This window comes from Macrotis lagotis, chromosome 3 (genome assembly GCF_037893015.1).
Source record: "Macrotis lagotis isolate mMagLag1 chromosome 3, bilby.v1.9.chrom.fasta, whole genome shotgun sequence".
NCBI lineage: Eukaryota > Metazoa > Chordata > Mammalia > Peramelemorphia > Peramelidae > Macrotis > Macrotis lagotis.
The window spans coordinates 178,168,254-178,193,512 of record NC_133660.1 but is presented as its reverse complement, the minus strand read 5'-3'; the positions used below and the strand labels follow the sequence as shown (position 1 = coordinate 178,193,512).

Genomic DNA, 25,259 nt, shown 5'->3' with positions numbered 1-25,259 from the left:
GAGATAGAGGTGAGCTGAAACCAGCTCTAACAAGAATCCATTTTAAATTTTTATAGTGGGGGCAGCTAGATGTTACAGTGGATAGAAACCCTGAAGTCAGGAGGACCTGAGTTCAAATACAGCCTAAGTCTCTTAATAATTATGTAGCTGTGTGACCTTGGGCAAGTCACTTAACTGCATTGCCTTAAATAATTTTTTTTTAAATTGTGTACTCATTGTGTACTCTGACACTTCAGAAATCCACAATAGCCACAAAACAGTTTTTGTTGGTTGTCTAAATTTTAAAAACAGGATAAGTTTAAAATATGTATGTATACCTTTTTTTTTTTCTGGTGAGCCTGAATGTTAAACATTTACCAGCACACCCCTGTTTTTCTCTGTAAGCATTGCTTGAGATCATCAAGAATGCAATAGAAAACTCAGGATTAGGTCATCACCAATTTTAAGTCTTGGTGTCTATAGACTAACAACAACAAATACTATTTAGATAGTGCTTTTTTACATCCATCATTAGAGCCTCAAAACCCTCCTGAAATAATAATCCTATAAGACAGGGCAAGAAATGTGGAAGAGTCAAAAGGGATAATCCCTAATAACGAAGTAAGAAAACAGCTGCAGGGCTGTCTAGGGCAGAGATTTTTAATCTTTTTTTGTGTCATGGCTCCCTTTGGTATTCTGGTGAAGCTTACAAATCCTTGCTCAAAGTAATATCTTTAAATGCAAAAAATTATACTTAAATGATTTTTAATTTAAAAAAAAACAAGTTCATGAACACCCTGAACTCTATCAAAGACCCCTTGAGAGTCTTTGGATGCTGGCTTCAGTATTCCTGTACTAGAAGCAATTTTTGTGGACAGAGTTCAAGTAATTGGCATTACTATTGATTTGTCTATACACAGAAGAAGAAAAGATCAGACAACTCCAATTTTGTCAAATGAGTAGGGAACAGGAGTTTTCATCTGTCAGTGATTCAGGAGTTTTTTCATCTGGATTATAAAGACTGAGACAGCATAGAATAGCAATTCACCCTCCAAGTACTCATTCTTAGAGTAAATAAGTTTTTAAAAAGTTTAAAAATAAATAGGTTTTTAGAATCAAATTACCAACTCCTATCATCAAACTTTAGTAAAAATAATATGAAGTCAGTTTTTACTAGTTCAATATAAGCTATTATGAACTCTTATTTATTAAGAATTTCATGTGATTCTAAGCCATGTACCAAACATGAAATACAGATTTAAAATTAAAACCAAGCCAAAAAAAAACAGTAAAAATTATTCTAGAGCTGCTTAAGAAATAAACTACTTGACTTGAAAGATATATAATTTCCTTAGGGCAGTCACCTCTTCTTAACCTCATGGGGGTTAGGCTTCAAAGAGTTGCTGTGACTGAAGAAATCTTCCTCTGGGATCAACTTTCTGATGATGAGTTCCTCCAAATTAGTCAGGTTGGCCCAGAGATAACAACCCATCAGTAGGCCCTTTCCAGTATGGCAATACCAGCCAAAGTCTGAGATACCCAGTCTTTGAGAATTCCCATGCCATAAGGAGTCAGTTGAGTATCTTAAATGGAAATATTCAGAAAAGCAAACCAAAGACTATTTAATTATCCTTTTATTTTTAACTCCGCTTTGGTAGTACAAAAGTCTTAAGGTACAAACCATACAGTTAAAAATATATTTGACACACAAAATGATGAAAAATTTACAAATTTTATACAGAATAACAATAGTTAGTGTCATTCTATAAGCTTTCATTGGGAATTCCTCCCCTTACAAAGGAAATATAAACTCTTGTAAACATTTGTTGCTTCGGAAACACTTAAGAATTATCATTGGATTTAAGAAACCAACAAAAATGTTTATGTGATTGATGCATGGATTTCATGATTTTTGGCATTATTGTAAGATAACCAAATCAAAACTGTTCATTTTAGAAAATACTTTAAAAATGTGATTTTCATTTAAATATAATTTTAGTTACCAGTGTATTTTCTTGTCCATTGTATTGCTAAAAAGTGCTCTGACCTGAATAAAATTATTAAAACTTTCAAAATGCCTTACATTTTGATTCTTCCCCATATTGAGATGTAATATTTTAAATCATTAATAATTAAGGATGATTTTTAACTTAACAAAACTAATGCTTTAAAAATCTCAGCCTAATAAAAATATTTACATTCTCCAAAAAAAAATCTTTTGGGAAAATTAGGGAGGCTTATTTCCCCAGTTAAATCCTCTTAGATTGTGTTTCCAACATAAACTCACACACAGATTTTTCTTTCAGATTTGTTAGAAAATTGACAAATTTTGGACTGGGCCTGAGATTTCACTGAAATAGGGAATTTGCAATGAGGAAGCTCCCTCTTATCAATGCAGAACTATATCTTTTCTGCAATTTAGACCCTTAAGAATTATTGGGAGCACTGAGAGATAAAGAGACTCTCTTCTGATCACAGGACCAGTATGCGTAAGAGGTGAAACTTGAACCAGGTCTTCCTGAGGATATGGCTAATTCTCTATCCATTACACCATACTGCCTTGATGTAAAAAGAAAAAAATGAGCAAAATTAAATCTACCAGTCATCTGAAAGACTGGTAAAATCTTAACTTTATAAGTAAGATTTAGGGGGGGGAATTATATTTACAGTAATACTTAAAAAGCCCATTGATACAGAGATGTTCTTTTGGGAAACCAAGTAAGTCTGCTTCTTTTTCAAAAAATTACTTTAAGGAGAGTGATAGAGAAAGACTCAACCTAAATAACAAGATTTGAAGTAATGACAGGTTTTGTCTAGCTCTTTCCATCACTGCTCCACCCAGACTGTCAACCATGAGCATATTTTCAAGGCTTTATAAGCAGCATAACATGAATGTTTATCCAAACCTAATGACCATCATCTATACCATGAAAAAAGCTTGGAAGAAGACAGGGTTTTCATATTACACTGGAGGTTTGTTTGGGCCTTAGGCTGTCAAAACAATTACATTTTGTCTGATATCTTGATTAAATCATTAAAATAAGATTGTTGTCAAATTTAAGTGACTCCTAAAAAGGAAGTTACTGGTAATCTAGGGATGAAACATGATTATGATGAAGGTGGGAAGGAGATCATTGACATCACTGCCTATCACTTTTATGACAGTGAAACGGGTGATGGGTGCTGCCCCTTCCCCCTAGACAAAAAAGGAAAAGGAAAATGGGGTGGCGTTAACAAAGAGACACAAAGAGGAAAAAAGCACAATCTCAAACTGTACATTAATATTCCCACTGTACATACATTTTACTAAAATAAGAAAACTCTAGTTATGTACACAAGGGTAAAAGAAGAGGCTTTTTTAAGTTAAAATATTACCAAATCTTGCCTTTCTCAAAAAATTTATAAACTTTCCATAAGGCATAAAAGGCAAATCCCGGCATCTACTAAAGCAATGGTGTTCCTTTTTAGAGTCTTAGACAGACACCCAGGGCAGAAATGGTACAAAAGATTTAAGAAAATATTTCCTTGGGCTTTGCACATCTCCTAATTTTCAGTCTCCTTAAAACTTCAAGTAAAACTCCTCCTGAAAGAGAAACAAACAAAAAAATTTGTTTCAAAAACAAAGTTATTTTCCATCCAGTGTTAAAGTAGTATGACATGTCAACCATCTTTTTTTGCATTTAAACACCTTGCCATGCCCAGCTCCAATCACACACACACACACACACACACACACACACACACACACACACACACACACACACACCCTGACAGAACACCACTTTGCAGAGAGGAATGTTTAGTTTACTTCCACAACAAATTTATTGTTAACATTCCATGTTTTCATCTAAAACAGAGATTCTTAACCTTTTTTTTTGCACCATGGATATCTTTGGCAGTCTAGTGAAACCTATAGACTCCTCAGAATCTTATATTATTTTTAAATACATAAGATAAAATGCATAGAATTACAAAGAAAACAAATTCTATTGGAATAAAAAAGTGACTTTTTTCTCCATACAAGTTCACTTGTTATATTTTGTTCACTGTGTTAGGTTCAGGGATGAGATAGGGACACAAAGATTAATAAGTCATATTCCCGGTCCTACCAAGAGGACAGGAACACAAATATCTAAAAACAAATTAAAATATGATGATCTAATCACTTTTTGGCTGAAAGTCGTTAAGTGACTTGAATATACAGTTACTTGCATATTGTTTCCTCCATTAGAAAGTAATCTCCTAAAGAGCAGGACCCCCATTTTTGCCTCTCTTTGTAGCTCTTGTGTTTAGCACATAGTAAATACTTAAGGAAAACTTGCTGACTATTGTTTTCAGAATTAGGACTTAGAAGAAACCAATCCCCTGGTTTCGTATTTTCTTTCCACACTACACGTGTTGCCATGACAGTGAACATATGTGTCTCTTGAGGATAATTTATTGTTCATCAGCCAACCACTCCCAATGACCAAAATCAAACCAAAATTTTCTTACATGGGAAATACTGAAGACAGATATTGCTCTGAATGCTTATATTTTATTACTAATCTAATATGAGTGGTGAAAAACAAATCTATGGCTACTAAAACAGGTATGTCTGAATTCAGAAGAAGGGGTTTATAATGACATCACTAACCTCAGGTGAACCTTTTAAACATTTGTTGACAGTGTTTCAGTTTTAATCATAAAAAGGTGACTTCAAATTCCTGTGATCCTAGCCCAAGTTCTGGATTAACCACAGTATAACTATTTAGTTAATCAATACAGTTCAGGAAGCATTTATTGAAATGTGAGGTCATTTCCTTCTCCAGCTCATTTTACAAATGAGGAAACTGAGGCAAATTGGGTTAAAGGACTTGTGCAGGATCAAAAAGTTAGTGTCTGAGGTTGGATTTGAACTCAGATCCTCCTGACTCCAGGTTATGTCTCTATCCATTGTCCCAATTGCCATAAAAGAGAAAGAGTGTCCTGAATGATGAGACTGGGGCAGTGAAAAGGCTCAAGATTGGGTAAAGGATATTCGGATATTTGGTTGGGACAATAGAAGGATAATAGAAGACTCCTCAGACAGAATGACTGTCTTCAAATACTTGAAGAGTTAGTATGTCGTAGAGGATTTCAAATTGTTCTGCTCAGCCTCAGAGCAGAAACTAGAAGCAGGGAAGAAATGAAATAGATTTAAATAACAGACTTCTTGGGAAATACTGGGAGGAATACTTGGGAAATACTTCCTTCCCTAATGGTCTCCAAGTGAAGTCTAGGTGACCATTCCTTTGGGGTGCTATGAAATGAAACCACATATTAATGACATGATGTACACTAACATCTAGCAAAATTTATAAGGTATAAATGCATACTATAAACTTCAGTGACCATTTTTGTTACTATTATTGTCAAAAGGGAAATTCTTATTCATGAAAGGACTGGACAAAATGACATCAAAACAAAGATTTTTATAAACTAAAAGTCACAGCAGTTTTTAGAGGATAATAACATCACCTATCTCCTAATGTCCACTAAAATCCCCAGGTATTTTCTATATGAATCATTGTCTGTAAATGCCTATCATCTAATGGTCCAAAAATGTAAAGTTAATAATAATAGCTAGCATTTATTATGATTTAAAGTTTGCAAAATGCTTTACTAATATATTATTTTAACATTGGAAACATGCAATAATTATCCCCCTTTTACAGATGAGAAAACTGAGGAAAAGGTGAAATGACTTGCCCAAGGTTAAATAGCTACTGAGTGTCTGAGGATGACTTGAACTCAGATTCAAATCTAACACTCTATATCCACTTCTATCTAGCTGCCTCTATTCATGACACTGATTTAGGGGGAACTTTAAGCTGCAAAACAAAGATTCCCCAAAAGGACTCACAGATATTGCCCCTTGTCCACTATCATAGAGAGAAATTTCATCTCTGTTGAATAATAGAAACAGGAATAGCCTAGGAGTCAGAAGGTTTGGGTCCTAATTCTGTTGAACTTCATGCAGTCACTTAAAATCTTGGAGTCCTCATTTTCCTCATCTATAAAATGTGACAAATGGACTAGATGATCTCTAAGTTCCCCCTCTGGCAAGTGAAGAATGACCCCTTTTGTTGATTTAAGGAAGTTTCCCAGAAATTCATAGCAATATCAATGATAGTACAATGACCTTACAATTATCCAATTCAATAAAAGCTTAAAGTTGGTCTTATCTGAGATTATTAGTATGTGGTCAGTTATTCAGCCACAACAAATCCCTTAAATGGCAGGTAAGTAAAGTTCTTGGAGTGAAAAGGTTCTTTCATGCTTCCTTATTCTGGAGCACATTCAGAGGATAGCCAATATAATGCTAGAGACTCAAAACCATTTCAGATGAGAACTGGATGGAGAAATTGGTGCTGTTTAGCCCCTAATAAAGAGGTGAAAATTTTGCAAATATTTGAGACTTTTCTGAGGTAGCATTAGGCAGGAGAACTAAAACTAAAGTTTTATTGTCTAAGATTCAGTTCACTAGAAGGAAGTTCTTCCCAACTGAAATTTTTAATTTTTCAAATTAAAATGGTCTGAGTCATGAAACAGTCAGTTCTTCATCATTAGGGTCAGTCAAGGAGAAGTTGGGTACCCATTGTGTTAAAGAAAGGGCTCTTCATTTCAAATTGAAGGACTAGGGGGTAGGGCAGCTAGATAGCATAAGTGGATCTTGGCCTTAAGGTCAGAAGGATGGGAGTTCAAATCCAGCCTCAGATATTTGACACTTAAAACTGTGTGACCTTGGGACAAAGCAGATAAACATGAATGCCTCACACCCAGGGCCATCTCTAGGCATCTTGATTCATATCTGGCCACTAGTGACTTAGTAAAGCAGCCCCTCACTTAAAACCAATTCATGTGCTTGTCATGATACCATCTCTCAGTTGTCATGATCTTTTTCAAGAATGAGGGACATTGGGAGTCTAGGTGGCCCAATGGATAGAGCACCTGCCCTGGACTCAGGAATACTTGAGTTCAAATACAGCCTCAGACACTTAATAATTACCTAACTGTGTAGCCTTGGGCAAGCCACTTAACCCCATTGCCTTGCAAAAAAAAAAAAGAATGAAGGACAACCAGGAGGGATGGGAATTCAGGGAAACCTGTAGGGATTTGCATGAACTGATGCTGAGTGAGATGAGCAGAACCAGAAAAACACTGTACACCCTAACAGCAACATGGGGGTGATCAACCTTGATGGACTCATTCATTTCCATCAGTGCAACAAACAGGGACAATTTGGGGCTGTCTGCAAAGGAGAGTGCCATCTGTATCCAGATAAAGAAACACGGAGTTTGAACAAAGTCCAAGGACTATTTCCTTTAATTTAGAAAAAAAAAACTGATATCTTATTGTCTGATCTTACTATCTCTTATACTTTATGTTTCTTCCTTAAGAATATGATTTCTCTCTCACCACATTCAATTTGGACCAATGTATACTATGGAAACAATGTAAAGACTGACAAATTGCCTTCTGTGGGGGTGGGGGGGGGAGTAAGATTAGGGGGAGAATTGTAAAACTCAAAATAAATAAAATCTTTTAAAAAAATTTTTTTAAAAAAGAATGAAGGACAAACATCATCATCATGGATTAGGGCAACTGTGGATAAATTTTAGGGGGCCCATGAATTTGGATGAGAAAAAAAACACATTTTCAATTTCATTAATCTTGGTTTCCTGTGTAATTTTATTCATTTAAAAACATTATTTTTAGAAGCAGTTTATCAGCTCCCCCAAACAACCAAACAGGTCCATGATACAAAAAAAGGTAAATACTGGGCCTCATTTTCTCATCTGTCAAATAAGAGGCTTGGATTAGAAGATTTTGAAGTTCTCTTCCAGCCTTAACATTTTCTTAGTTTATATTTTAACATAAAACTTCAGAATTCATTTAGAAGTGCCAGTTCATAAAACATGAGTGAACTCTCCTTTAGATCTAATGAGTTATCCTTATTCTAATCCTTATCCTAATAAGGTACTCTTAGCTATAAGTTTAGCCAGGCTATTTAATATGTTTAGAAAAATCTCCTAGTTTAATTTTTCTTCATTTTTTTAGTGGAGTAAGAGACAGGGGTGGGATCAAGAAGGGGATAAAATAATTTTGTAATTATATATATTTTATTTTATGCTTTCAAAAACATTACTCCTAGAAGAGTTCAAAAGTTCCACCAGAGAATCAAGTGGCTCCATGATAAAAAGACAATTAATACCCCTGTTTTTGAGGTTTGTCATAGGTAGAGGGTATTCGTTCATTTCTCATGTGTTTGAAATAATGACCATAATGGTCTCCTTCCACTCTGCAGTTCTGAAATATGAAAAACTTTACAGTTTTGAAATATGAGAAACTGAAAATATTTCTTGAGCTAGAAAAACAAAAATGAGAATAGGCTTTTTTTAAAATGGCTACAGTTTTGGCTACAGTTTCCCAGAACTCTTACTAAATCTATTTGTCCCAACATGTATCTATCCAGGTGTTGGTAGAAATTGTACTCAGAACTCAACATCATTTTCACAAAGATAATCTAATAATAGTTTTTCACAGTTGATCATTATTATAATATTGTAGGTAGTTTGTAGTAGCATGCAAGTAAGGTTTAGCTATTAACTAAAATCCACCAGAGGGCACAGATTCTCAACTGCATACATTCTGTGGTTGGAGTGATCAATTTTTTTAAAAAGATTAATTTTTTTCCTCTCTTGTTCAGTACAGGTATTAAAGCTAGGTTAGCTGGATTTAATTTTTGGATGTATGTGTTGTTAGATTGGCACCACCCTTCTGGAGGAAATATCTAAAAAACATCAAGTCTCAAATACAAAGGAAAATAAAGTCTTGAACAGTTACAGGTTTTTCTACTTTCTTTTAGTTTAAAGGTAAAATATGAATTAAATACTTTTCAAATCTCCTCACTTTGCAATCCTAATCCAAGGTTTTGGAAATGATAGGAAAAAAATCAGTATTCTTGAACAAGACATTTTCAAAAGAAGAAATTAAGATTATTACTAATCATATGAAGTGTCCTAAATCACTAGTAATTCAAGAAAAATTTAAATTAAAACAACTCTGAGATACCATCTCACACCCTATTGGCTAATATGACAACAAAGGAACATGACAAATGCTGGAGGAGATGTGTAAAAATAATTAAATTAATGTTCTGTTGGTGGAGTTGTGAACTGGTTGAAAGATTCTGGAGAACAATTAGAAACTATGTCCAAAGGGCTATATAACTGAACATACCTTTTGACTCAGCAATAACACTACTAGGTCTATATCCCAAAGAAATCAAAGAAAATGGATAAGAACCTATGTGCAAAAAAAATATTTATAGCAGTTCTTTTTTTAGAGGTGGCAAAGAATTGGAAACTGAGGGAATGGCAATCATCTGAGTAATGACTAAATAAATTGTTGTATATGATTATAATAGAGTAGTATTATGCTGTAAGAAATGAAGGAGATAGTTTCAGAAAAACCTGGGAAGACTTTTATGAACTGGCAAAGTGAAATGGGCAGAACCAGGAGAATATTGTGCACAGTAATAACAATATTATAGTAACGATCAACTGTGAAAAATTAGGCTACTCTGTTCAAAGAATGATATAAGACAATTCTAAAAGGATCCATGATGAAAACGTTATTCAACTTTAAAGAGAGAACTAGGGATTCAGAATGCAGACCTAAGTATTTTTTTTAATTTTCTTTTATTTGTCTTACTTTTTTTTGCAACATGACTAATATGTAAATGTCACATGACTTCACATGGATAATAGGCATGTTATTGCTTGCCTTCACAAAGGGTGGAAAAAGGATAAGGCGAGACTGAAAATCAATTTTTTTTAAAATATATCACCCTCCAAATATTGCAGAATTTTTATACCTGAAAAAAGTGAAAGTGAGTGGAGTGAAATTCTCCTTTAATTTAATTTTAATCTCCTTTAGGAAAGGTTAACTGAAAAAAAAAGACTCCAAAAAGATAAATGCAAAAAAAAAACTGCTCACAAGGTCAAAAATCAGTCAACAGTGAGGGAGTGGCTCTAAAAGGGTCCCCCTGAGGTTGGAAGATATGTGGAGGCAAGAGATTGGGTGTGTTTCTTTGGTACAGTTTTGCTTTTTAAATAAGAACTTTGCTGTAGAACAAGAAACTCTGACCTTCAAAATCTAGAAATATTAACTTAGATGACATTTTTTTAAAGATATAACATTGCTTTGAAAAAAAAGACAGGAAGATATAGCATTGATCTAATAACTTTCCCATGGCTATAGTAAAGCAGCAAATTATTGAGAAAGGAATGCAACTATTTAGAGCTAGAAGGGAGGCAAGTCTAGTCCAACTCTTATTGCGTGAGTCCAAAGTTTATGTGACTTGTCCAAAGACATATGACAAGGTAATGGCAGAAACAGGACTAGAACCCAAGTTTCTTCACTTAATGGTAGAGTAATTTTAATTATACTTATAGTCTCTCTATAACTTAGTAGGAACAATAAATAAATTCTATCTTTAGAACTTGATAAGACAGTGTCTTGTTCCCTCCTGTATTTTTTTTAAGAGTTCAATCCAAAAAGTATTTAAGTGACTACAATGAACAAAGCATCATATTGGGCACTGGATGTGTGTGTGTGTGTGTGTGTGTGTGTGTATTTATAAATATCATGAACTCTGGATAATACCTATAATTTTTTAATTAAATTCACTGAATAAAATGAGTGACATTTTCATTTCTAGTTAGTTAAGCACAAAGTACATTAAAAATCCTAATTGTTCAACAAAACTTATTTAAATTTAAGGTTTGGAGGGTTTCAAGTAATCTGTTTAAAATTCATATGGTTTAGTTGTTCCCTTCAAGTCAAGTCTGTGATTATAAGCAGCTGGGAGATTTTCTATCATTAGGACATTTTCATAACTCAGTAGAATGGGAAAAAAGAATCATACATAAAACACAAAATTTATTATATATAGGTTGCTTTTGTTTTAAAATATAAAATCAATTTACCATGCAATTTTCAAAAGTTGTCCTGCTTGTCTGTGATACTTTCTAGCCTACATTTTGTTCACTTCTATACATTTTTTAATAATCCTGCAATAATCCTCTTTTCTTTTTCTTCCTTTTTTTTTGAGGGGGAGGAGTTAACCTATCCCTAGTCTGCTTCTCAATCCTACCTTCATTTCTCCTGCCACTGGGAAAAAAAGAAAAATTAAAATAGAAAGTTTTTCTAAACATATTAAATAGCCTTGGTAAATTCATGACTAAGGAAAACTTAATGACTCAATAGACCCAAAGGAGAGTTCATTAATCTTCCATGAACTGACACTTCTTAAAAGAACTGTGAAGGTTTATATCAGTTATAAACTAGGAAAAATAGTTCAGAGAAAAAAAGAGGATTTTCATAAAATGTTAAAGCTGAAAAAGAACTTAGAAATCATTTAACCAAGGCCCCTCATTTTACAGAAGAGAAATTTGAGGCCCAGAGCAAGTAGCAATTACACTGATCATTTTGGGGTAGGTAGAAATTTCATTGCAGAAAGTATATTCAAGGCACAGTGAAGAATATGAAACAGGCAGAGGAAGCAAGAAAGTGTATCGAGTTTAAGAGCAGGACCAACACTGCACATGAAAGTAGAAGGGAATGGTAGCGTGGTAAAGACTGTATGGTCTTTGGATGCTGGGTTGTTCGATTTCTACTAAGTAGACAATAGGGTTATGAGAGTAATAATTCAACCAATCCATTCAAAAATTTTGGATGTGACCAATGTGAGAATTTGTTCTATTTGCCTGCATATATTGGTTTCTGTTTTTCTTTTGTATGTTTTGGGGGAGAACAAATTTAATTTAAATGAAAAGAATAGACTGGGGAGGAAGATAGCAGAAAGTATCCTCATGTTAGAAACTTATGCACAACCTTGTCTCCCCAAAGCAGGAAAGAACTTTTGAAACAATAGGGAAGAAGCCACTATATGAGAAAATTAAATATTCCTTTGGAAGTAATTGCTGTCAACTTCATTTCTCGGACATCCCATTCATTTTTCTTCTTTATTTTCAAGCCCAAAACTGGTTCATAGGAATAAGCCTTTACCCCATTGATTTTCCTATTCTAAGGGCACAAGTCTCATGCCTCTTTTGTTTGGAAAAGAATGGGAAATTTGCTTTGAAAAGATATTTTAAGTTAAAGTATGACATTAATACATGAAAATGAAGGTATATAGTGGACACATTAATTTTTTTTAAATATGTAAAAATCAAGTCAAAGATAAGTATGTTAGCTTCCTTCCCCCTGAAAATATCATCTGGGAACTGTTCAAGCCAAAAAAAAAAGCCAATCAGGGTTTCTTAAATAATAAAGAAGGGAGGAGAATGGACTTTCATTTGAAGTGGATAAATGGGATGACAGTTATCACTTTTTTAAAAAACTCACCTATATCATTTTATGTAATTACTTTTGAATTTACATTTTATTCTACCAAAATGGTTGTGGAATTTTTTTTAATGAACTCTCCTTGTTTTAAAAATCACAAATTGGACTTTTTTCCTACACTTTCTCAAATGATGATCTACTACATTTTGCATTTAGGCAAGTCTCAGTCACACCACTGAGTGAGTACTCCCAGACAAGTAGTGACCTACCACATTGCATTTCCAATGAGAAAATGCAGCCCAACTACACAAGCCACCCAACAATAACAGAAGAGACATAAAAATTAAGGAAGTGAACCAAGCACCTAGAAGTATATGTGGCAGGAGAAAGTCAGGGAAGGCCCTATCCTTAGGGACTTATTTGAAGGATTTCCCCTTTTCCTAGGTTTATATGCATTATCACTCCATGAACAATTAGGAGGGAACAGGTTTTTGCTTCTAATGATTAAAGAGCTTACTTCCTACAGGATCTCCCTAATCATATCTAGCTTTACAGAGAGAGAGAGAGAGAGAGAGAGAGAGAGAGAGAGAGAGAGAATAGATGTGCACATATTTATGTATTTGATGCTGTCTGTCCCTGTGATTCATCAGTATATGAAGCACTAAAAATGAGAAAATCCCCTCTATTATTATAGATCTAAATGTACATGGCAATTTGAGGAATGGAAAAAAGATTAAGTGATTTGCCAATATGTGTCAGAGATAGGACTTGAATCCTGTCTTCTTGATGTTGATGCTAGATTTCTATCCACTTAAACCACCCTGTATGTGTAGGTGTGAATATATGCATATATTGTTCTTGCTGTTCAGTCAAAAACCCCATTTGGAGTTTTTCTGGCAAGAACACTGAAGTGGTTTGCCATTTCCTTCTCAGTTCAGTTAACAGATGAGGAAACTGAGGTAAACAGGTCAGGGTCACACAGCTTGTAAGTGTCTCAAGGCTAGGGTTGAAATTAGATCTTTTCTGACTCTAGGTCTAGTAATCTATTTGTTGTGCCCCCAGATGCCCATACATATACATAAACATATATAACAAACATTTCGCTTAAAAAATGAATAAAGTATTAAATTTGTTGAGTTTGAATCAGAAGTCTTCACTTCTGGCATTTTTTTCTGAGGTTGTGGAAGAGGAATAGCATGAATGGACTCAAAGTGTTCTGATGCTGAAGAAACATCTTTGGTGGTATCATAGGACATTCAACCTTGTCTCTTTGAACAATCTGATCCAGCTATATAAATGTCCTTGACAACATTTTATTCTGTGCTTGAGGACATGAGTCTCCCCTGGTTTCATTGGCCCATTCATCAGTTTTGGTCTTTCCCAGTCTATGATCATTCTCTTTCCAGCTTTCTTGCACACTCTATATTACTTCTCCTTCCACAATCTGAGAGACAGTCAAAATAACTGTCAATGTTCTTCACACACTCCATTTGCCATCTTTGTGCTTTTCCATCAGCTGTTCTAAAGTAGGGGCAGCTAGGTGGCACAGTGGATAGAGCCCTGGTCCTGGAGTCAGGAGTACCTAAATTCAATTCTGGTCTCAGACTCTTAATAATGATTATCTATCTGTGTGACCTTGGGCAAGTCACTCTTAACCTGACCTATAAATCTGAAAATATACAGAATAAAACAAAAATAAGAATGTCTCCAAAATATAGGGATACTTGAGGGACCATTCAAGTCTGGGAGTGGGGGTGAGGGGTCAATTCTGAAAATGAAAAGCACAAACATACTGAAAACAATAAGTAGAAGAAGAGAAAACCAAAAGTATAATCAGGCAAGAGGACCCAGTCATAATAAAAGTGAATAAAAACCTGCCACAGGTTCAAAAGAAAATGGAGTGGCTTTTGTTATTCTAGAACTAGGGGATTAAGGCACAAAGCAGATTCGGAAAAAAAAGCAGTGTGATTCAAGAAAGGGAAAGTAGGGGCGGCTAGGTGGCTCAGTAGATAGAGCATGGACCCTGGAGTCAGAAAGATCTGAGTTCAATTCCGGCCTCAGGCACTTAATAACTACCTAGCTGTGTGGCCTTGGGGAAGCCATTTAACCCCATTGCCTTGCAAAAATCTAAAAAAAAAGAGAAAGTATAGTTTCATAAGTTATAATTTACTCCTCAAAAAACTAGCCTTCCCCCCCAAAGCATTACTTAAACATAGTTTCCTAAATAAATATAAGAATCTTAGCCATACATATACAATTTCATTTTTATCCACTCCTTTCCAGGCAATTGAACAGTGTAAAGTGAATGGTATCAACATTCTTTTTATCTTCTAACTTATTAAAGACAAATTTACTTGCCATGGACAGGAGACAAATACATATTTACCAAAACTACCTCAACCTAGTCAAGATTCTAGATATATAGGTAGCAAAAAGTAATTACTAAGGTTTCTTCTTTCAAAGATTCAAAATTTTAGTTTGCCTAACAAACAGTGGATGTAAACAGACTACACAGGTTACCAAACTTTGCTTACAAGAATAACAAGACTCCATGTTCATGTTCACAAAAGAAGGTAGGCCAATCATTTGTTGAGATGAGTGATGGCAGATGGAAAACCCGGGATTTTTCACTGTTATTCATGAATTTTCAAAAGATCAGAAGGAAGGCCCACAAGATAATGGGTAATGGACAGATCCACTATGGGTAATTTCTAGAAGAACACAAGAACTAGTCAAGAAGAAAAGGCTAGGGTACATTGGATTTTGCCCTAACAAATGAAGTAACTATATTGAATGGCTGAGGGTCTATTAAAATATTGCAGAAAGATGGGGGTGGCTAGGTGGCACAATGCATAGAACACTGGCCCTGGATTCAGGAGTACCTGAGTTCAAATCCAGCCTCAGACACTTAATAATTACCTAGCTGTGTGGCCTTGGGCAGTCCACTTAACCCCACTGCCTTGCAAAAACCTAAAAAAAAAAAAAAAATTGCAGAAAGTCATGAAAAAACAGCCCAATAAAATTAATTTAACATAAGGTCTTTGTTTTATTAATAAAAGAACTACTATAAAATGGGAAAGAAATACTGAAGGAATTTGTGATACATGTTTCTAAACAATGATACATGCTTCTGAATATTTTTTTTAATTATTAGACAGCTGACTAAGCTACTTAGTGGATAAAAGGAACTCAATTCAACTTGGAAGAACAAAAGCTTAGTCTTCATGAAGGAATCAAAAAAACATTACCAGTGGAATAAAGAAACCTTCTCAATTTCACTGCCAAAATAAATGAAATAGCAACTTAGATGTGGCTACAAAAAAGGAATCACAGCCAATGAAGAACACAAAAATAAATCTCTTACAGAATCCTGATTCTATCAACTCTGGACTATTAAACTAGATCTCAGTATCTTATTTTAAAGATACAAATTCAAAAAGCAACTAAAGAATAAGTATTGGTTTCTTAGTCAAGAAATATTTAAGTGCCTATCATATGACATAATGGAAAAGCTTTGGATTTGTATTCAAAGGACCTGGTTCAAATACTTCCTATGCAAATAAATAACTTACTCTCCTTGTGCCTTAGTTTCCATATCTATAAATTGAAAGAATTGGACTAAAGGAGATCAGAAGTCCCTTCCAGCTCTGCAAAGCCCTATTCAAGACAATGGGCAAAAAAACAAAATGTAAATAAAACAGGTTCTCTTTCCTCAGAGACATTATTTTCCTGGAATAATCCTGAATAGCCTGCTCATGGAACTGCCTGACATAAATCTCTCCCCCCTCTAATCCTTCCTCAATTCAGTTATCACAGGCATTTTCCTAAGTGCAAATCCAACCATGCCACCCACTACTCAATTATCACCAATAATCTCATTCTAGGATCATACAAAATTCTTAATTTGACTTCAAAACTTTTCACAACCTAATTCTTTCTACTTTTCCAGTCTTCTTACTCTCTACAATGTACTCTTCAATCCAGAGAGATACTGACTGTTCTGCAAGCAAGATTATCCACCTCTCAACTCCAGGAATTTTTTCTGCCTGTTTCTATACCTGGAATTCTCTCCTTCCTCATTTCTACCTAGTGGCTTCCCTAATCCTGTCTTCCTTGAATAGGAAGTTTTTCTCTTAATTCTATTGCTTTCTCTCTATTTCCTATTTATCTTACTTATAGCTGGTTTTTATGTTTATTCATATCTTTTTGCATATATCTACACTTCTATGTCTGTATACATATACAAACACACATATTTGTTTTAGTTATGTGTGTGAATATATATATATATATATATATATATATACACACATATATATGCATGCATTTGTTTTAAATTAAGGAGCATACTCCTATCTTGTTAGCAATTCACATTCAATTGAAAAGTGATGTTATTCTTTTTTTTAAATAATGATTACACATCACTTGGACAAAAATATTCATAGTAGCCCTGTTTGTGGTGGCAAAGAATTGGAAATCGAGTAAATGTCCTTCAATTGGGGAATGGCTTAGTAAACTGTAGTATATGCATGTCATGGAACACTATTGTTCTATTAGAAACCAGGAGGGATGGGAATTCGGGGAAGCCTGGAGGGATTTGTATGAACTGATGTTGAGTGAGAAGAGCAGAACCAGAAAAACGTATACACCCTAGCAGCAACATGGGGGCGATGATCAACCTCGATGGACTTGCTCATTCCATCAGTGCAACAATCTGGGACAATTTAGGGCTGTCTGCAATGGAGAATGCCATCTGTATCCAGAGAAAGAACTGTGGAGTTTGAACAAAGACCAAGGACTATTACCTTAAATTTAGAAAAAAAAAATGATACCTTATTGTCTGATCTTGTTATCACTTATACTTTATGTTTCTTCCTTAAGAATATGATTTCTCTCTCATCACATTCAATTTGAATCAATGTATACCATGGAAACAATGTAAAGACTGGCAAATTGCCTTCTGTGGTGGGTGGGGGGAGAGGGAGGTAAGATGGGGGAAAATTGTAAAACTCAAAATAAATAAAATCTTTAAGATAAATAAATAAATATTACAATTGTATTGTTAAAAAATAAACATTTAATTGAACATATCTGTTATATCTGTTCTAAGTCAATCAATTTTTGTGATTAATTCAAGAATAACCCAGATACCTTTAAATATTTCTCCTTCACCATAAAATATAAACTCTGAAGAGTACTAAGAGATCAGCTAGTTCAATAACTTCTTTTTATGGATGAAAAAACTGAAGCTAAGAAATAAACTTGCTCCAAGCATCCTGTGACCTCAAATTCAACAAATTCTTTAGGGCATCTCATTGCCTCCCACATGTGTACAATCTGTACACAGCACTGACAATCCTTGGATTGGACTCCAGAGTGATGGTATTCTTAATATGCACAGTGGGATGGTGAGCACAGTGGATAGAGTACTGGCCCTGGAGTCAGGAGGACCTGAGTTCAAATCTAACCGCAGACACTTAATAATTGCCTAGTTATGTGACATTGGGCAAGTCACTTAACCCCATTGCCTTAAAAAATTTTTAAAAAGAGAGACTTCATTTAAAAATATATGCACAGTGGAATAAATTAGACTATCCAAAGACACAATCTAAACATCTGCATGTAGTTGTTTTAAAATATAGCTCTTTTCAAAGTAGCACCAAAGTCCATGTATAATAATTATTAGGTTCTGGTGCTCAGGAAGGTACTTCACCCTCTTATAGCTCTTAAAAATAGCATCATTGTAATACAAAATTGGTGACTGGTGGACTACATTTGAGCACTTTGTAATACAGTTACAAAACTCTACAGACCAGTAAATAAGAAAAATTATAATGAACATAATATGTACATCAATAGGATTAGTTAAACAAACCTGATTCTCTTTAACTTTTTCTAATCCTGAACATTTATTTCTTTCCTAAATCAGTTGCTCACCAGAATCCTCACTAATATCTTAGCATTTCTTTTTAATTGTGGATCCCAGAACAAGACTTACGGAAGAAATTGAATGGAAGGATTTCTTCAAAGTTCCTGCCTGAGCTCATATGCCCTACCCCTTTGTATATATATTCTGGTATCATGATTGTCTTTTTCTACTTCACTGCTACACAGCTAAATCAGTCAGCTGGTTTTCACTAGTAACCCTAAATTCTTTTCTCCTGAATTTGATAGCCTTTTCCCAACTTATATTGGAAGAGTTTATTTTTCTTCGCAGATGTACTTAGGCTTCTTGAGATGTGTTCAGAATGCTTCCCCTATCAACAAGGCCATTTTGAAATACATAGCTATCTTCCAGAGTGTGGATTTCTCTTTAGTTCAATTTGGGTATCACTTACAAACTTAAAGAAGTATTATAGATTGTGTCAGAATGAGTTTGAAAACATGGTGGAAAGGAAACTGCGTTTCTCCATGGTTAGGACAATAAAAGACACAGAGAATGGTCAAAATCCCTATGGACTTGAAAGATAGAGGAAGAGAATTTCCTTCAACCAGGTTCAAGATTCATCCTAAGAAGGTAAAAGATAATTACATTGTCCATTTTTTTTATTTGATTTATCCATTTGCTCCTCCAAGGTATCGTTATCCCTCTTCCACTTTGGGTCTCGGGGATTAACTCCTTTGACAAGCCTTTCCTGGAGCTGCCACCCCAATTTTCAGGGTTCTCTCTCCCTCCTCAATACTTCATACATTTATTGATATATATGTTGTTTGTACATCTCTCACCTCCAAAAGAAGATCCCTGAAGACAGAGTTTTATTTTCATCTTTGTATCATAAGGTCTTTCACATAACAGACACTTAATAATGAATTGAATCAAATCAATGTCAAGTACTCTCCAACCCTAGGAGAACATAGATACATTGAATTATCAATGATCAATTCTCTATATTTGTGGTAAGCTAATGAGGTTTTACTTGTTCCCAGTTCCATTAAATGACATCTATCACTATTCCATTTAAAAAATATAATGGATGGCAAGAAGGAAAGCCATGGACAAATGATATCTTGACCAACCATGTACAATTTCACTTCGATAAAGCCAAGCTTCCACATTTCCCTACCAAAAAGATTTTAACAAGATTTCTCAATAGCTTTGTAGCACCAGTTCATGTCATCTGTCATCATCTAAATATTACACTAAAAATTCATTCTTGTGCTTGCTCAACAAACATTTATTAAGCATTTGCTAGATGCTAAGTACCAAGGACACAGAGACAAAAATGAAACATTCCCTGCCAACAGGGAGCCTACTCTACCAGGAGAGAGAAAATACACATAAATAAGTTCATATAAAATAGATATAAGCATTCCTATTACTATGCAAAATCATACACATAGCAGTGTCCCCACATATTTTCCCCCATGTACCAATGGCTGGCAGTGATAAAACCCACCTCCTATTCAGTGCCACTTCGTTCTCTTTTCACAGGAGTAACAGGTACTTCGCCATTGACACCTTCCGTACCACTCACAGACATCAGACTTCTCCGTTCTTTGGCATTGGCCTTGTGTTCCACTTTGGTAACTCTAAACCTGAGGAGAGAAGAGAAGCCCAGTTTGGTCTGGTTTTTCTAAAATGCAAAGGTGTAAATAACTCAGAAACAAGAGACTGCATCCAAAAGAAGCAAAAAGTTAAGGTCATCATTAAAAATTATCCAAAAGGAGAAAACAGATGAACTAACCCTGCCAAAATCCTGCAGGGACTATATTATACTTTATGAATATTCTAGAATATGCCTAATCCTCTTTGGGTGCTCATGCATTAAAAAGCAACACGTTTGTAGTTAACCATAAATTTTTTAAGCACTGAATTCACAAATCAGACTAATTTAATAAAAAGTTATCTGCTAGAGCAATGCTATTCAAAAGACATTCCAATGATTCTGTCCTGGGCTTCATTTCCTTCCCATTTGTGCATCTTATTCTATACTTTACCACTACAATTCAGTTGTCTTCATTTGCCTCTATACCAGGGACCTTTGTTAATCAGGAACATCTCTCTCCATTCTGTCAGCCTACTTCTTCCACTAGAAACTTCTTTGCCAGAGCCTCCACTTTGTGGGGGCAAACCCAGGCCACTCATACTTCATTCTCTTCCTATCTATGTTTTTGGACTCTCCAGACCCATGGGGATGTCTTCTTCATTCCCCACCCCCACTTCCCACTTCTAGTTTATATGCTGTCTTCCATCATTAGAACACAAGCTTCTTTAGGGTATGAACTTTCTGTTTACTTATATTTGTAATAACTGCTTAATAAAATGTTGGTTGCCTATAAGCCTGATCCTGTATCAATGCATAAATACTAAAACCACATTGAAAGTTATATGGGGGCAGCTAGGTGGCACAGTGGATAAAGCACTGACCCTGGAATCAGGAGTACCTGAGTTCAAATCCAGCCTCAGACACTTAATAATTACTAGCTGTGTGGCCTTGGGTAAGGCACTTAACCCCATCTGCCTTGCAAAAAAAGAAAAAACCTAAAAAAAAAAGGAAAGATGTATGAGTAATGTGTATCCAAACCTCACTCTTAGTGTCTTTGCCAAGAAACCCCAAATAGGTTCACAAAGAGTTAGACACAACTGAAAAACAATAACAATAAAACTTACCAATATGATTGCACAAAAAAAATCTTGTTTTAAATTATGGAAGGGTCGGGGCAGCTAAGTGATGCAGTAGATAGAGCACTGGCCCTGGAGTCAGGAGTACCTGAGTTCAAATCCAGCCTCAGACACTTAATAATTGCCTAGCTGTGTGACCTTGGGCAAGCCACTTAACCCCATTGCCTTAAATAAATTTTAAAAAATAATAAATTATGGAAGGGTGGACATTGAATTAGGTCAATTTTCTTTTAAGGGAGAATAACAAGATTAAGGAAGAAGTTCAAGTATTTAATATAATTTAATATTTAAGTAAGCTACTACATTCTATTATTATTATATATGCTATATTTGTTAGTGTGGTTCAGTTGCTTTTCAGTTGCATCTGACTCTTTGTGATCCTACTTGATGTTTTCTTGGCAAAGATACTGGAATGCTTTGTCATTCCTTCATAGAGCATTTCATATATGAGAGGTAAACAGGGTTAAGTAACCCTCCCAGGATCACATAGTGATCACATAAGTATGTGAGGCTGGATTTGAGCTCAGGAAGATGCGTCTTCCACCCTCCAAGTCCAGCATTCCTATCCACCACACAACCTAGCTGCTCATATGCTATACTATAGTAATATAAGTTTAATAGCAAGCTATATTACATTAATATAATTGTAACATCACTTTATAATTTTAACATGAAAGTATATTATTAAATATTAAACTTATTCATGAAATAAAATTTTGCATAATTTTAATGTATAATTATAAGTAATATAATTTATAATGATGTAATTATATCTTACAATATAGAAAATAATTTATAATATAATACAAAGATATAGTCTTTCATATTAGTTTTCCTATTCCCAAACTAATTTTATTTCTACTTTCTAAAATATTCTTTGACCTAAACTCACTCCTTCAAAATGAGACTATAAGGAAGAGGGCCTTGAGGAAAAACAAGAAAAAGGTGTTGCTTTTCTCTGTGGATCAAATTCTTTGTGCGTGGCTGACAACAACCAGAGCGCTCCAAAGTAGCAAGATCTCAAAGCTGAGTCACCAGCATCAGAGAGAGAGAGAAAATACCAGCCCTGGGTTGGGGCTCTTGAAGGAATGTGGGTTCACCAGGATATAGAAGCTTGACTTGTCATCAGGTCCTAAGACTGGGGAGAGGGAGGGGAGTAGGTGAGGGAGGGAGGGGGAGAGGGAAGGAGGTTGCTACCACTTCTGAATTTTTCTGACTGGGAATTTAGCAAGACAACGTTGCCTACTGCACCTCTGCAGAAGGGAGCTCTAAAGTTGTCTCTTCTCTGAGCCAAAAATAGCAAAACCCCTTAGGACTAGAACACATGCATAATACTATTGGGACGACTAGATGGCGCCATAGTGCATAGAATGCCAGACCTGGAATGAGGCCAACTCATGTTCCTGAGTTCAAATCCAACCTCATAAGACACTTGCTGTGTGAACTTGGGCAAGTCACTTAACTCTACCTCAGCTTCCTCATCTAAAAAGTGACTTGGAAAGGGAATTGGAAAATTCTAGTATCTTTGCTAAGAAAATCCCAAATGGGGTCACAAAGAGTTGAATGCAATTGAAAAATGATAACAATAAAACTACCAATATGACTGCACAAAAAATCTATTAATAAATTTGAACTAGTGGACAGTCTTATATTTAAAATATGCATTATGGCAGAGAGAGAGAGAGAGAGAGAGAGAGAGAGAGAGAGAGAACAGGAAACAAAAAATTGAACTTAAAAAATCTTGTTAAAAAAATACACTGAAACACCTTAAGAGGTCCATATAAGCCAACTGAAGCTGGTGAACACTTAAGTCATACCATTTTTCCATACTCAAACCCTTTAATATTTCAGCGGTCTCATTCTCTGCTAGCAGTTTGGGGCTAACTGATTTTCCTTTTTTTTCCAACTCTTAAAATATAACTCAAACCAACTCCGACTACACTTCATGTCCTAAACACACCCAGGGTAATGAAAGTGGCAAAATGCAAATCTAATGAGGAGCTCCTTTCTTTCATCATCCTAAATGCTTCCTTATGAGAGGAGCCTGTTTATATATAGTAATTTGTATAATTTGTTGAATGGTAATTGCTACACTCTCACATCTGTGCTTTTGTTTCCAGACATCCTGTCCAATATCAATTTACTGAATTTTTACCTATCATTCAAAGATTAACTCAAATGCCATCTCCTATATGATTTCCCTATTGATAATGACATTTCCTTTCAAACCTAATACAGTTATCATGTAATATCATATATTATATCTACCAGAACTGGTGTGTCTTATCCTGGTAGGGTATCAAACTCTACAGTAAAAAAATTTTTAAATTAAAGCTGAAAGAAATTTAAGGATTTTGTATTTAACACTAAGAATCTGCTTCCCCACTGGGCTTGAATATCCCTGACCTTGAATTATTTTTAAACACTTTTCAAGCTTTCTTGTGCTTCTGAGTGCTATCCAGGGCATTACAGTACAAAAGCAACCTTGATCTGGCTCCCCATTCCAGGGTCTTTTGTACTTTCTTCTTTGAATTTCATGAGGATTTGAAATTTTAGTTCAGTTTTTCTCTTTCTTACAGATGTTCAAGGGTCTTTAGGTCATGAGATGACTTTATTGTCAACACTGAAGCCAAAAAATAGGAAAAACTTAAATCCTACAACTGCCTTGAACCAGAAATGTTCAGATCAAAAAATGAATGGCTATCTAGTTGACTCTAATCTTTGCCATCAAATATAGAAAACTTACCTCCTTTGCTTCTCTCAAAATCAAGCATTTGAGTGAATGTCTTTTTATAGAATATCTTATTATAGACTTGAAATGTTCACCATTTCAGGGTGTCCCTCATTGCCTTTTCTTTGCTGAACTGCAATAGCTGAATTACAAGACAGTGAAAAAAAAAACCCACAAATGCTATTCAAATGTCTATTTCTTTTCAGTTCACAGTCCTAGCAGCAGGTCAACATCATGCCCAAATATCATTTAATATAAAGAATTTCAATTTTACAGAAAATAATAGTAAGAATGAATTCACACTGGCTGAAAAAAGAAGGTACAAAATGCTGAGCTATGTGCTCAAGTGTAACAATGAAGCTTACCCTACATGGAAGTTCCTTAATGTCATCTTCTATCAGCCTATTTACTGTTAACAGGGAACTTTTCATTATTGTGCAAGGTTGAAACATAGGAAGAAATTTGTCAAAAGCAAAGATAAGAAAAAATTACAGTATGGGATAAAGAAGAGAAGTACCAGATCCAATAGGTACAAGCCATCCAAACGATTAAAATCAGAAACATAATAAAGGAGATGGGGTGGGGGAGTGCAGTGGATAGAGCACCAGCCCTGGAGTCAGCACTGCCTGAGTTCAAATCCAGCCTCAGACACTTAATAATTACCTAGCTGTGTGGCCTTGGGCAAGCCACTTTAACCCCATTGCCTTGCAAAAACTAAAAACACACACACACACACACACACACACACACACACACACACACACACACAAACACACACAAATAACAAAGGAGATGGTTCCTACCTGCCAACAGAAAGAACTGTCACTTCTCCTTGGCGCCGACTTCTCCCTTCTTTGGATTTGTTGCCTGGTTTTATGAAGTGCCACCGTTTATGTCTACAGCGCTGGCATACATCTCTTTCAACCGCCCCTCCAACAGTATGTAGATGGTGACCACAGATATGCTTTCCTGGAGTACTTCCTGGTGACAAGGGACCTGGACTCACTGGTGGACTTCCTGGAGTACTTGGAGTCAAAGGGCTGGTAGAGTGGGAATCAAATTAGGAAGAGTTAGTTATTTTAAGGAGACCTCAATTAATTTAAAAAAAAATCATAATTTCACGAGCAGATTTATATACAAATAAAAAGAGTCTATCTCAGTGATAAAACATCTTCTTTGATCACAAGGGATTTGGTACACTCACTAATTCATTCACATTTCACTTTCTCTGAAAATACAAGCTTTTTTTCTCCCTCACAGAATCTAATATTTTATCATGAAATCAGTTGGAAATTAACAATTGGTTCAATAGATGATATTCTATATGACTTGAAAGGTTCCTTAATTTTTAATACACTCACTGGTAGAATCATAGGATACTATTTTTCATTCACTGTTGAGTTCTTACCCTAACTTCATCATAGACAGCCTAAAAAATGTGTGCCCTTGTGGCTAGATAAAACCAAATCCTAATTAAATTTTGATATAGCTTATGAGGATATTAGATTTTTTCCTTTTTTGTTTTGAGAAAAAATAAAATTTTAAAGTTAG

The 25,259-nt window shown here is 35.0% G+C and overlaps 1 protein-coding gene across 2 annotated transcripts in view; it reads right to left on the bottom strand.

The window, feature by feature from the left end:
• Positions 1-1,595: 1,595 nt before the first annotated feature.
• RELL1 (RELT like 1) overlaps positions 1,596-25,259 on the bottom strand; it is a 70,498-nt gene continuing 46,834 nt past the window's right edge. The window contains exons 5-8 of one of the 2 annotated variants that reach the window (XR_012477059.1): positions 24,512-24,748; positions 19,752-19,890; positions 15,274-15,324; positions 1,596-3,562 (exon numbers count right to left, since the gene is read on the bottom strand). Coding sequence is in view for 1 of the 2 variants with exons in the window: in XM_074229643.1 (XP_074085744.1) it covers positions 19,755-19,890; positions 24,512-24,748 (373 nt within the window). In the remaining variant the exon portion in view is untranslated. The remainder of the gene's footprint in view (positions 3,563-15,273; positions 15,325-19,751; positions 19,891-24,511; positions 24,749-25,259) is intronic. The other variant, XM_074229643.1, reaches the window with a different exon arrangement.